The following is a 13,892-nucleotide window of genomic DNA, read 5'->3' as shown; positions in this document are numbered from 1 at the left end:
ACTTAAGTTCTTTAAAACTTAAAAGATGAACACTTCGTCCAAGAAAATCGCCTTCCTGGCCGCCGCACTGTTATTAATCGCGATCATCGGTTACACGGCTGCGGACATGGCGAACGTGGCGATATGCATCAGAAACTGCGCGCAATGTAAGAAGATGTTGGGCGACTATTTCGAGGGGTCGCTGTGTGCGGACACCTGCGTCAAGTTCAAAGGCAAGATGATACCGGATTGTGAAAATATCGAATCCATTTCACCGTTCCTCAACAAGCTCGAGTGATCTGCGCCGCGATTCCGGAATTCGAGTATAGTAGTTAAACAATAAACATTCATGTATAGTCGATAGTATGATATTATTAATTTATAACGTGTACGCGGTTTTTGGTTAATTCGATAAATAAATTATATTCGTTACGAGTAAAATAAAATCATGTCCATTATTACGGTGTAATATATATATATATATACATATATATATAAAGCACATGATTCGTTCTAAACGATCGACCTAGCTCGTAAACATTTTTTCTGCCCAATCCTATAATTAAAAATATTTTGGTCGATGATATGATAGCATACATAACGTTTTGTTTTGGCGTTAGGGTTTCAATGATTAATTTTCAATTAGCCATAAACAAATATTCGTAAGATCATTGAATATTGTGGGTTAAGCCTCAACTAGTGGTGATAGCGGAAATGGTAACGATAGTTCTGGTGCAGGTTATTGGTGGTAGTCGATGGCGGTGATGATCGTGTGATGTTTCTTAGACGTCCTGCACGTACGACATCCTCCAGTAGGCTTTCGACTTTGGGGGCTTGTCGTATGCTTCTTGTAACCGGGACTGAGTGGACTGAATCGAAGTCGATGACGGTTCGTACGCGTAGTCTCCACCCCGGTAGAAGTACGGCGACTTTGGTGACGATTTTGTGATCCCGTGATCATGGTACGTATCGTCCTCGTCATCGTGATCCGCGGAAGAGTATCCGCGATAATCACGTGACGGCCCCTCATGCACGTCATAAGAGCCATGCCCGTGATTGATATTGATTATATCTCCGTGATCAGCTTCGTCGGGGTTGCTACGAGTCATTGACACATACGACTTGGGTCCACCGCCGCTATCCGATAACGGGCGACCGGAGTATGGCGACGGTACGTCATGATAATCGTCAAATTCACCATCAGAATATTTACCACCACCCACGCCATACGAATATCCTGCCGCTGGACTACCTCCACCGATGCCTCCAAAGCTTGCCCCACTGCCTCCACCGCGCAGTGGCACAAAGTCGTGGTCGTGCAGCTGTGGCGATGCACCGCTACTGCTACCGCTCCCGTGACCTTTATAACCGAACGGCCGTGGATGATACTTCGGCTTCTTGGACGCGCCGTACTTGTTAGACTTGACAGGCTTCTTAGAGTCCAAGTAGTTAGGCAAAGTTAGCGGTCTGTGGCAAAGGAGAAAAGTAACGTAAATATACATGTAACGCAACAAAGTTACATAATATTATAATTAGTATAGGTATGCATGTACCTTTATGTTATGGTTTACGTTAATATATTATAGTATGGTATGTTATTAGTATTTAAATGTACTGGTTTAATACGAGTAAAATAGTATCAACAATATATTTAATTTTATTTGGAATATTGGTCGATGCAAATAATACAATATGTTACTAATTTTTTCAAAAACTCGTAGAACGTATAAGGGTTTAAAATTGATAAAATTTTAATTTTAAATTGTATTATATAACGCGCGGGGACTATTTCTAATGGGCCTGGCGACAAAGCTTGAATATATCTATTGAATTTTGTTGCGAGATCAACACCAATATAATTTTAATCTCGTAATCGTACGATTATTTTGAACATCGCCACACGTACCTGTGGTTTCCCTCGTCGTCGAACTCCATGGGCACGTACTCGTAGTGCGAGTTGTGGTCGGCGTCGTCAAATTCGTCCCCGTCATCCTCCAGGTGTTCGTCCGGACGGCGGCTGCTGTAACCGCGGTAATTGTTCACCGGCCTGGTTCTGGGAGCTTCGAACCCGTGACCGTTGGCCGCCCGGAACTCCTCGTCCACGTCGTAGTCCACACGCTGCTCCATGATCGCCTGCGTCATGTCCGGTAACCCGTCCGAAGTGTCCCGCTTGATCGGCGTCGCCTTAGGCACGTCCAGCCCGGCTAACACCATTTCGTCCGACAGCGACGGGTCGTCGTTCCCGTCCGCCGTCTCATTTCCGGCCAGCGAAGCGGCTTCGGCACCCCGTTTTAGCCTTTTGTCGTTGCCGCCGAATATGGCGTTTGAGTTCATCACCGCGTTTCCGTCCAGCTCATCTGTCGCTTCAATGATCGTAATCACCCGTGTTCCTGTATCCGCCAACCCGATCCCGTTGTCCACGACCGTCGCGTTGCAGTTCTCGCAGAACTGTATCTTTGCTTCCGTCATGCCGGATTTGAGATTTTTCTCCACGTTCGACTACAAAAATGAAAAAAAAAAAAAACAAAATATAATAATCAGTATAGTTAGGTATGTGACTTAACTTGTAGTATAGGTTTTAAACTCTGTAAAACTAGAGAAAATTATAATAGGTACCTGGTACATAAAATAATAACGCTAAAAATTGTTGTTTTTAAAAAAAATAAATAAATAGTTGTTATTTGACGTAGGTACTAATGTGTTTAGATTTCATCATGCACATTATAATGCAGAGTTGTATAATTGCAAAATAATAAGTTTTTAACTAGATATTTCACATAAATCTAAGTAAATGAATAGACCATGTTGCCTTGAAAATTTTTCTATTATTCTATTTAAAAGCCTATCCCTTAAGTATAGTTAAATTAGTCAAAAATATGCCAAATATTTGGAAAACTAATTTTAAAACGGTTTTTTGGAATTTATAATTAAAAATATTATTTTTGATTTTAGCCACCCCAAACGTAAAATTTAACTTATTGTTTTAAAAATAATAAAATTTACTCACGAAAATAAATAATAATTTTTGCAAAATATTATTTGGTGATATTATTATACGTTATAATTTAATTATTATGATATCATCATGAATCGAATTAAATTAGCAGATAAAGTTGCAATACAAATAAATATAATATAAATATTTTAAGTACTAACGAGTCTAGTGTTGGGTTCAGCCGTATCTAGTGAAGTGTCGGCCCACTTGCTCAGATCCATCCTAGGTATGACTCCACTCCTACACGGGACCCTAGGATTCCTAAAACACGGTTATAGTAAGTTATCGATTGAATAACTATATAGACTGGTCTATAATAACGGTGTGTTATACTGATATGCCACATAATATACGTACAGTTCGTGATCCGACAACACCATCGGATACATTTGTACCGTGTCAATTATGTCCGTATTGTCACAAACCAAACGCGCCAGCCGGACGTTTCTGATCTCTTGCAACTGATCTATAACGATAAACGGCAGAGATGTTATATGAACACTTCAAAATACGTCTTGTCACACACGTGATATAGGTATTTCAGCTATATTTACCCGATGAGAATGATGACGGTTGATTGGGCAATTCGTACCAAAACCGATCGCCCCTCTTCAACAGACTGAATTGCGATGCAATTATGCAACCGAACGTAGGTCCCACGACACTCCCTTGCGCCGGCTTTTCCGACACTCCGCCTGACCACAAGTCGATGTCGAACGGTGATCTAATAATTATAACGATAATAATTAAATATTAAAAAAAAAAACTTGTACTTATCTTAAATTAAATATAATAATAATATGCGTGCACTGCATTATGACGTTACGACTGTACTATATTATAGTATATAGACTACAAAAATATTTCATTAACTATGTTTTAGTCAATTATGTGAGTAATACAGTAGTTTAGTAATATAAAAAGAAAATAGGAATTCTTAACCTCAAACGGTTTATTAATTATATATATTAGGAAAAAATATTTAAAAATTAAAATCGTTCGATTGACGCATAATCCAGTTGTGACTTTGATTAACGACTAAATATTTAACTATTTTCTAATAGACCGAAACTATATAAAAGATAATTATTATTTTTAATTTTGACTAACGAGTAGATCATTTGATAACGTTGTATGGTGGAATTAGGCATGAATCCCGCCATATCTTCAAATCGGTTGGCCACGGTCAACCCACAATGGCGTCTGTACTCCATGTAACCGGGTAATCCGAAGTCCCTGCCCCTCTGTATGTTAAACGATACCAGGTCGAAACCAAACCCTTGGCCCGGTTTTTTTATTAAATTATTTGTCACTTCTTGCGTTATCGAATCGTCCATGGCCTGTGCGACTTGGTTCATGAGGCCCATTAGATACTCGTCTATAGCGCCGGCTCTATACAAATCGAACGGCCGCCGAATCAAGTCCGACAGTTTTTTGGAAGCTGAAACGGTGTAAAATACATCAAGTCAAACGATGTAACAAGTTTAAATTATTATGGTTCATACCGATAAAACCGTGAGCTTTGCTCCAGCGTTCAATAACATTTGGCAGCAAGGAATGGCCGAAACGAAAGGCCGCCGCCGAAAACGCAGCCAATATATTTGGATTTGCATTTGAATCGTATCCGTTCCAATGTCCCTAAAATTCGAAACATTTCGTAAACGATATTATAATAGTAGGTATAATAAATAATTATTATAATATATATTATATAGTAGTATGTATTTATAATATGTTTACGGCACTCTTCAGCAGGGAGATTATAAAAGTTCAAATGATAATATCTGTCTTACACTCAATTTTTTCCCGTGTAACATAAAACCATAACAGTGATTTTTTTAAAAAAAAAAAAACTACATACCTAAATTTTCACGTACAACAATTTTTTTTTACCTTAATAAAAATGATCGTTAACATGATATCATATAATATAATGTTGGTTACACTGTTATTTTTTTTTTAAGTTAAAAGTTGTTTATATAATCCAGTTCAGTCAGCTGACAGCTAGTAATAAACCATCGTTCGCGATTGAATTATATTATTTGTCTACAAGTTGTTTTTGTTAAGCAATCATTTTCAATTTTTAAAAATTTTTACTCATTAGTTTCTTTAGCAAGGAACAACGCATATTCTACATAATATCCAAAACATACTGTATTTTCGCCAAAATTAAAAACATATACAATTTATTTCCGTTAATTTCGTTTCAAGATAAATATTAAATACGAGTATACTCATTAGTCGTTAGCTAAAAGTGGTTTTATATATTCAGGTAAAAAGTATATCGTTGAACGTTATTGATAATACGTTATTGAAATAATAATTACTTTTTTTTTGTTTGTTAAGCTATGTTTATCCATCATGTCTTTCCCTAAAAGTATGGGCAGAAATTCGTTATACGTTATATGTTGTATTTCAGCCACGACAATTCTCTTGGCTTCCTAAAACCAAAGTAATGTTAATCAATTTTTATCACATAAACGTCATGTCAAACCGCTTACCTGGTAGAGCATTTCGTCATTCCAGTGCGGATTTATTTGCGATAATTCTTTAGCCACACGGTTATGTTCTCTGGCCATTAATGTATGGATGCACGTAAGAACAAGCTGTTCGTTTACTCTAATTTCACCTATGTAATAAATTTGTTCATAAGTTAACTGATGAGAAAATATTTTTATTTCCTTAAAAACAAGTAAATATTTAATTTAAAAAGTTACAAGTTAATGTACTAAAAAATTGTTTATAAAAAAAACTTAATATGACCAAATCATCGAACTTTTTAACGGCAATAGAAAATTAAACAGGTACTTGAATTATTTTGTGTTTTTTAACCATACAATTAAAACTTTAATTATTTTTTTTCTAACAATATTTTTCTTTAAAATCATTAATAAATTATAATAATCATATATACTATAATATACAATATTATTTGTGCAGTATACATTTTAAATGTATACGTATTTACATTGGTATATATATTGCATACATCTATAATTGTATGGGGTGAGTAGTTGTAGACAAACTTTTTTCGGTCACAATCTACTAAAATATACTTCACCTTTGAGGATTGACTTCCATAGAAATTTTTTTTTTATTATTGAATAACTATAATTATAAAGAAACATATAGGGCGCGTGGCCCTAATAATAAATTCTAACTTGATCGATTTTGAAATAGTCCTGACCTGACTGTTTGGCCACCCCTGGTGTAGACTGTAGAGTGTAGAAGATTCAGACTTATAAAAAAACACATATTAATAATCCATAGACATTTTAAAATATTTATAAATATCAGACACCCGAATCCCTTTATATATGCTCCTGGTTTGTATAAATATTACTTTGTTATATTATAGTATACACTTGTTTGCTACGAATCTGATTAATGAATTATTTATTTATTTATTATATAAGTACTTGAAACAAATAACGTTACGAACCTGATTCAAAACAGTACTGAGAAGCATTCGACCTGATACAACCTTCGTCCGGGATGTTCAACTTCATTGGCAGCAGTTCTTTCAGCCCTAGATTCGCGAATGCCGGGTTCATCCTCAGTTGTCCAGTATATCCGGACCTAAGATACTGGGAAAACGTTTCATCTACTCCGTAAATGGTATTACCGTCGATCACCGGGGTAAGTAGATTGAACGGTGACCTCGGTCCTGGAATACGAAATAGAGATGGTAATAAAATATAGTCAAAAAAATGTAACATGATGAGTTGTTAATTTCGAATGTACGAAATACGAATACACCTACCCAATTTACAATCGGGCTTGACACCAGGAAACGCTCTTACGAAATCCTGACACCTGACGTTGTGGTTTCTATAAAAATTGTCGTCTTCTGGTATTTTTATCTCGTAACAGTATTTGTTCTTCAAGTGGTCCGGACGGCCACAACACTCTTCGGGTTCGTTTCTGTTCACCGGATCTACGTGAAAACATAAAAAATTATATAAATCGTCATAATAAAAATCAAAAAAGTCGTAATAGATATGTGTTACCTAACGGAGTGGCCGTCAGAGTCAAATCGTGGTCCATGAACTGTCCCCAGGCGACTAACATTACAGTTCCGGCATGTTCATGCAGCCCCTCATCAGGGTGAACGGTTCGGGACACGACCCTAGCAAGGGGTAGGGGTTGATTGGAAGCCGACGTCTTGGGCGCGGACAACTTATCGGAAAATCGTGGTGACATCAACCTGAACAACGAAGACAAGTGGGTTACGAAAACGGGTATAAGACTAGATAGGTTTTAATTTAGTCATACCTGTTAAACGTTGACATAGTCGCTCCCCACGTCGGATTGTCTTCATTGTTGCACAGCCCGTCTGCCCTACGGTACTTACCGGGTTTGCACACCACTCTCGTTAAACACGACGGGCATACGTTCCTGATGAGCGTCTTGGAAGTGTCGATAGCAGGCAAGAACTTGTTCACGTCATCGGCGTTCAAGTCATACCTACGATTGATTGAAAAAAGTTTTAATCAAAGAAAATTCGCTTCTATGTTAAATTAAAGGTATATATGATATAAAAATTGATATATTTTATATCACGCAATCAGTCTTTTCAGGCTTTACATTTTTGCGAGCACTTGCGACACGTCCAACAACAATTCTCCAAGTCTGGCAAAATGTATCGGGCCCCATTGGTCGTTAGGTTCTAGCAGCGCTATAATATATTATTAGATTATAATATACATTGTGAATAATAATTATTTTTATTAAAACATTCATCGTCAGAACTTCCGATCGAGTAAAACGAGAACGTATTTTAATATGTATTTTACTTACTGTGACGGTTTTGGACGTCTAGAAAAGCTCTATTAACCGTGTCGTACGTGATGCACATGTGAGCCGCCGAACGGTGCCTGTCGAGCAAACACTCATATTATTGTAACGTAAAATGATCAGTGTTGGGTAAAAAAAATTATGATTAATTTAAGATTAAACTTTATAGTTATAGTATCTACCTGTAATGTATCTATAACTAATATATTTCAATAAATACAATAATTCTTATTGAATAAATATTAATGATTTGAGATTATGTATTAATGATAAAATAAACATAATTTGACAATGAAAAATAAACAGTTAGTGAAAATAATCAAAATTTAAACATAAACCGTGATAACTGATTCTTTTTGATTAAAAATTTAGCATTATTTTTATTCATTGTAAAACGTATAATTTTAAATTTTATTTGAAAATTCAATGAATATAATAAATTATTATGTTATGTTTATTTAAATTTACGAATTTTAAATAACCTATAGCTAAATATAATTTTTATAAACATTGATCATAGATTTTTTTACCAACAATGATGATAATGTATAAACCCTATAGCCACATTTCTTTCGACGTGAATCGGCAAACTGCAGGAGATATCGTTATTGAAAATTTTATGATTAGTTTAAAAAAATAATAAAAATAATTTTTTATTACAAAAAATATTTTGTATTAAAAAAGAACGTAAATGTCATTTTAAAATGCAAATAATACGATTGTTTAATAATTAAATAATATGTATTTAAAAAACTAAAATCATAAATGAAATTCGCTCAAAATTCGAAGACTGATATCACAGATTTTGCACATCGAAAGAATCTGACAGTAATAAATCGTTTTATAGAGATTTAATTTTTTTTCTAGATAATTATTGAAACTTACGGTGAACCTTTTCCACTGTTATAAATGAAATGCTTCGATCCTTCTAGGACGACGGCGCAATCGTTACCGTCCACGCCTTCAATCGGTGCGTATTGTGCGGCGTGTCCGAAATACCAGACGAACGAACATAACACGAACGTTCTGCAAACAATAGTTGTATAAGATAATAATTAATTATAGGTAAGATTCATACGTATTCTCTTAAAATATATTTTATATGGTAATAAAACTATATGATATAATCACGTGGAAATACAAAAAAAAAAAATAGAATAAATTCATCTATATTATCTATTTTCCTCTCTCAATTTAAACTTTTATTTTATTTATGTTCTTTCTTCCAATAATAGCGTAAAAATCATCCTAAATATTGTATTCACCAAATTAGATAGCTTAAAAATGTATTTATTCATATGTGAACCGTTCATCTCCTTACCGTATGTTAATAATATAATATTTTAATATTTTAACCACGACTATTATATCATATTATTATATAGTCTTATAAAACGTTCAAAAATACGTATACACAAACACACACACAAATATTATTATATCGTTCAAATTTTATTATGTATCGGTTCGCAACAAATTCGCGCGTGTTATACATCATATTAATTTTCTTTTGCCGTAATATTTTGTACATATCATATACTATAATGGTATACCATTCATACATGCATCACAAGCGTAACCGACCAAATACCCGCGCGCGTGTGAGTGTTGGTGTGTCTGTGTGTGCGCGCACATGCGAAATATTCATTTCTTCCAGTCATTCAGCCGTGAAAAAAAATACGTTTTTTCTCCTGGCACGTGGAAAACGGACCGATGGAAATTCGTAGCGTTCACTTATTTCGTGTGTTTGTTTTCATATTATGCGTTTCAAATTTCACTCTCCACCACGACTGTAATATATAGTGATGCGATTGTACATTTGATATAATATTATAAAGTTTTCTAAAATCACACTGAATTTATACTCGTATGTATAATAAAATAATAATATGATAAAATTCTTGTGTTTATCACGGTTAGACGCGCGCGCACTCGTGCAATAGATGGATCCAAAACAATTAAACGTAGCGACCGCCGAACGGGTTAAATAGTCGATTTATTCCAATTATTATTTTATATATTCACTCGCGAGTATACGCACCGTACCTGTATTGCACTTTAACAGTGATGAATTATCGTACAGTTTTATTATAACGATGTTATTTATCATACATAAACTCTTATGATGATTCGTATTATGTATGAGTCATCGCCTCTGAACAATGTGCATACTCGTAATCCGTATCAAGTTATTTCCAAAAATAAAACAGGTGAATCGCTAACTGCAGATTATTAAGGACAAGTCCATTTTTATCAATTTTAATGGTATTATTATTTTACATTAACCACGTTTAAATACATCTCGTTTACTGTAGAAAGGAGACAAATCCGTCCGTCCAAACATCTGAAAATACTGCTTGGAAATAAAAATTTATAACAGAAAAGGAACATTTTTTGTCACTCCTGAAAAGTTATAAAAAGTTATCCTCTTTCTACCGTTAATGATTCAGGTGTTTACTGGAATTTTACCTGCAATTACTTATTGCTTTTATTTAATGATATTTAATACAAGATATTACACAATACTATAATATGGTCTTGTAGTTTATGATAAATAAGACTCTTCATTACTTTTCTTCAAACACAAGGGATACAAGTGACATTATTTGAATTTAGTAATAATCAAGTTCATGGTTTTACAAACCACAGTATACGAAGATATGTTTAATCTTATGATTAAATTGTTTTCTGTATCCGTGTAAAAATTTTTTTAGAGATATTGTAAAATTTTAACAAGACATTTTGGATCTATAAGAGATTTCATGAGACAAAAATAAAAACTTAACATTTCAGTCATTATAATGTAATTCGTGATTGATTAATCAAACGTATTTTTCTATTACGAACCCATCAATAAGCTCATAAAATATATAATTGATAGATTAAAAATACATTATTGTAATAAAATGATGTTCTTTTTTAAATTAATGTTGGTCTAAGCTATCTCTAGCATTATAGCTTAAAATGCACATTTTCCAACAAATGTTTAATAAAATTACTTAGTAGATTCACTAATAAAATCACAATCAATTTTAACATTAATACCTATTTAAAATTTGTTTTAGCTAATTCCAAATAATTAAAAAAAAACTACTAAACTGGTCAACTTAGTAGTTTCTATACTTGGAAAATACAGCGCAGCATAAGCTTAAATTCTATCTTGTTTAACTTTCCAGGTTTAATGAATATTATTTTCCAACACTACAGTCTCGAACCCTGGCCAGCTGACCACGATAAAGTGTAATAATAACACAATAATAAACAGTAACAATATAATATTATTTGACTTACCGCAGCCCCATGGTGGCGGCCGGACGACTCGGAACGTAATCGTCTAAATGCAATTTTCCCCAAACAATTCCGGTTGTGTGTGCGGTTGGCGTAATTAATACGACGATGTATATGTAAAACCGGAAAAGGCGATTGTCTGAAATCGCGTATTTAATATGAAAATAAATTATTTAAATATATACGTACAGACGTACAGTCAGCGAAAAACGATTGATCGGTTGATAAATCGTTCACAGATTAATAGCAGCGAAACGGTCGTGATATTCGGTTCGGCGGTAACCCTACACTGGCGACTGTATAGCGCGAGCCTCCCGTACTTCTCGCTACGATTTCGAAACGTACACCCCAGTGCAAAAATGGGGGAAGGTAGAGTGGGAAAATCCGGTGTGGATATTTTATTTATTATTGCGAGAAAAGGACTGGGAAAAAATAAAAATAATCTTATAATTAGGTACTATATCAGTAATAAGTTAACTAATAACCAAATAGAAATCGTATTATAATAATTTTTTGGTGGTAAACTAACTTATTACATGAGCTTTCATATGATTAGTAAAAACTAAAAATTACTTATATGAGAAACCTTGTATGAAATTATAAATCCTCAGATATATCGAACATTTTATAAATCATTAAAACTTAAAAATAATTTACAAATTCTCGTTATATTGACAAATTTTGCGAAAGTGTAAACTTTAAAGTCCTATGAAAATAACAATCGTGTCTATGTATATCTTCAATATTTATAAATAGATATAACAAAATAGCTCTTATTACATTTTCAAGTTTTCTTACCGAGCGAAAAATATTTATCGATATATTTACAGAAATGTTCAAATTTAAAAAATCCTAAAAAGAGAAATTAATTAAATTAATTAATTACACTGTGTATAGAAAATGATAATATATAGGTACATTAAAAATTTCACGAAAATTTCGAGCATTTATGAATATTTATATTTTATTTATAACAAAATAAATAAATCGATTTTGTCAAAAACTGGTTTTGCGTAAAAACTCCTGCTTTACCTTTTTTTTATTTTCCCAATTATTTTGAAAAATACCTTTAGTACTTAAAATTAGTGATTAAAAACTGTTTTGGGTCATGGTATTTTCTCTTGTTATGAACGATAGATTTTACACGCAAGTGTAAAAAATAATACTTACGTTTTATTATGTAATAACACAGAGTATTATTATATTATTATTTTTTTTTTATCCTCCATATTTTAGAAAAATATGTGAACATTGAGATGGAACAATACGGGTAAAATACTGACCCAAATTAAAAGAAATGTTTAAAAGAAGGTCCAGGGCCAGATAACGATTGTAGAGAAAACCAAGTAAAATCAATTTTAATAAACTTATTGTCATTTATACTTCGTTTTTATAACCAACTATTTAAAAAAACTCGCTTTACTATACTATTACACATAAATACATATACATTATACATATATTATATATATATATCTAAAATTTTAAAATCTAACATGTATATTTATTCTTTATAGAACAATCATAAAGTAGTTATAGTTTGACCACTAGATATTATGGAATACATGCTCCGCTATCCAAGTAGGTATATGTATTGTATCATACTTTGTCATATTGTCACTATATTGTCGCTTTATCGGCCCCCGTGTAACCATTGGTATTGCCTGTGTTCGATGTGGTTTTTGCGAGTTCAAATCTTAGACAAACTACAAAAGACCATTGTTTTCGTCAGACGTTTAGCAACATAACATCATATTATACTGTAGGAAAATTTTATATGACCAAGTCCGACTGTTCGAGCACTGCAACTATAGAGCTGGCCAACTGGTCTGGTTGATTGGCCGAACGTGGTGCAATAGCATACATATATTATATATATAAGTACGGGTGTATATAGTGTCGAAATTACGAAAAATATTTAATATAATTTTGACTTACGACGTATCCGTTGGATATAAATACACGATAGAATATCGCACAACCCCGTTGACCACAAAATATTTAAATCCCACTGTACAATACAGTTGTAATAGGTATGATAAACAGGACTGGATCAAGGGAAAACGCAGTTAAATACACAAGGATTTTATCTGTAGTCCAGTAGCTAAATAACAATCTCCAAAATAAATTTATTTTTAAACAACCATTTCTTAGAAACATCAACACCCACCTATCACAATTTATATCACACAATATGAATATAATATAAAATACCAGTTTACAGTGAGTAACTATAAATTAGAAGTAATAGTACTTACCATTAAAATAAGCAAACAAGTAAATACAAATAAATAATTTGTTTGTAAAAATAATTATATGAAGGTTTTTTTGAATATTTAGTGGTCAATGATGAACAATTCACTTCTCTATATATAGGCAATTGTCTACGCATTACTGTGCTTGAAGTTACTCGTGTCGCTAGCGCGCCAGATGATGATTAATTTTATGCTCGTGTTATGAAAGTGTCAAGACAAGTATGACTTGCAGCAGATAACTAATTGAAAAATTAATTTTTAACTTGACTAATTTATTCATTTTTTAATTAGAATAAAAATTAAACTATTTTAGAGTAAGTATTGATTAAAACAACTTAACTTTTTCCAGATGATTTGAAAATTAAGTTAATATAATATATGTTTATACAATATAATATGTCATATTATCTATAAATTATTAATTAATCAATCATTTGTCTGAGTTAATCGAGCAATACAATGGTTTTAAATAACAAATAAACAATTAATTAATATTTCTGTTCTTAATATTCAAGTCAACGCGAATGAATCATTCTTGTTTAAAAGCATCCCACACGCAGATAGCTATTGAGTACGTA

The 13,892-nt window shown here is 33.1% G+C and overlaps 2 protein-coding genes and 1 long non-coding RNA gene across 4 annotated transcripts; 2 read left to right on the top strand and 1 right to left on the bottom strand.

Annotated features, from left to right (window-relative positions):
- Positions 1-25: 25 nt before the first annotated feature.
- Positions 26-425, top strand: LOC114122754 (eclosion hormone-like). Its single transcript, XM_027985509.2, has one exon. It carries the CDS (start codon positions 26-28, stop codon positions 275-277), a length of 252 nt encoding a protein of 83 aa, XP_027841310.2. The 3' UTR covers positions 278-425.
- Positions 415-11,374, bottom strand: LOC114122752 (uncharacterized). Its single transcript, XM_027985508.2, has 17 exons — positions 11,063-11,374; positions 8,657-8,797; positions 7,775-7,851; positions 7,562-7,652; positions 7,250-7,441; positions 6,985-7,181; positions 6,738-6,911; positions 6,417-6,641; positions 5,476-5,603; positions 5,302-5,415; positions 4,480-4,612; positions 4,085-4,415; positions 3,529-3,698; positions 3,332-3,440; positions 3,136-3,235; positions 1,886-2,478; positions 415-1,446 (listed from the first exon to the last, which is right to left on the bottom strand). The coding sequence occupies exons 1-17, from the start codon at positions 11,071-11,073 to the stop codon at positions 762-764; spliced, it is 3,471 nt and encodes a 1,156-aa protein (XP_027841309.2). The 5' UTR covers positions 11,074-11,374; the 3' UTR covers positions 415-761.
- Positions 7,050-12,594, top strand: LOC126550028 (uncharacterized). Of its 2 annotated transcripts, none has more exons than XR_007604052.1 (4): positions 7,050-7,198; positions 7,269-7,500; positions 8,639-8,836; positions 12,296-12,594. It is a non-coding gene; the product is annotated as an uncharacterized LOC126550028 (long non-coding RNA). The 2 variants fall into 2 exon arrangements; XR_007604053.1 differs by lacking the exon at positions 12,296-12,594 and adding an exon at positions 10,948-11,065.
- The last annotated feature ends 1,298 nt before the right edge of the window (positions 12,595-13,892 follow it).

This window comes from Aphis gossypii, chromosome 2, assembly GCF_020184175.1.
Source record: "Aphis gossypii isolate Hap1 chromosome 2, ASM2018417v2, whole genome shotgun sequence".
NCBI classification, from domain to species: domain Eukaryota; kingdom Metazoa; phylum Arthropoda; class Insecta; order Hemiptera; family Aphididae; genus Aphis; species Aphis gossypii.
This window is presented reverse-complemented; position numbering and strand designations above follow the sequence as displayed.

Excerpts from the sequence above, each read along its gene's own strand:
- LOC114122754 (XM_027985509.2), top strand. The coding sequence starts at position 26 with ATGAACACTTCGTCCAAGAAAATCGCCTTCCTGGCCGCCGCACTGTTA.
- LOC114122752 (XM_027985508.2), bottom strand. Across the intron at positions 7,653-7,774 it reads AGACGTCCAAAACCGTCACA|CGCTGCTAGAACCTAACGAC; the intron begins GTAAGTAAAATA and ends AATATATTATAG. Across the intron at positions 7,182-7,249 it reads ACTATGTCAACGTTTAACAG|GTTGATGTCACCACGATTTT; the intron begins GTATGACTAAAT and ends TTCGTTGTTCAG.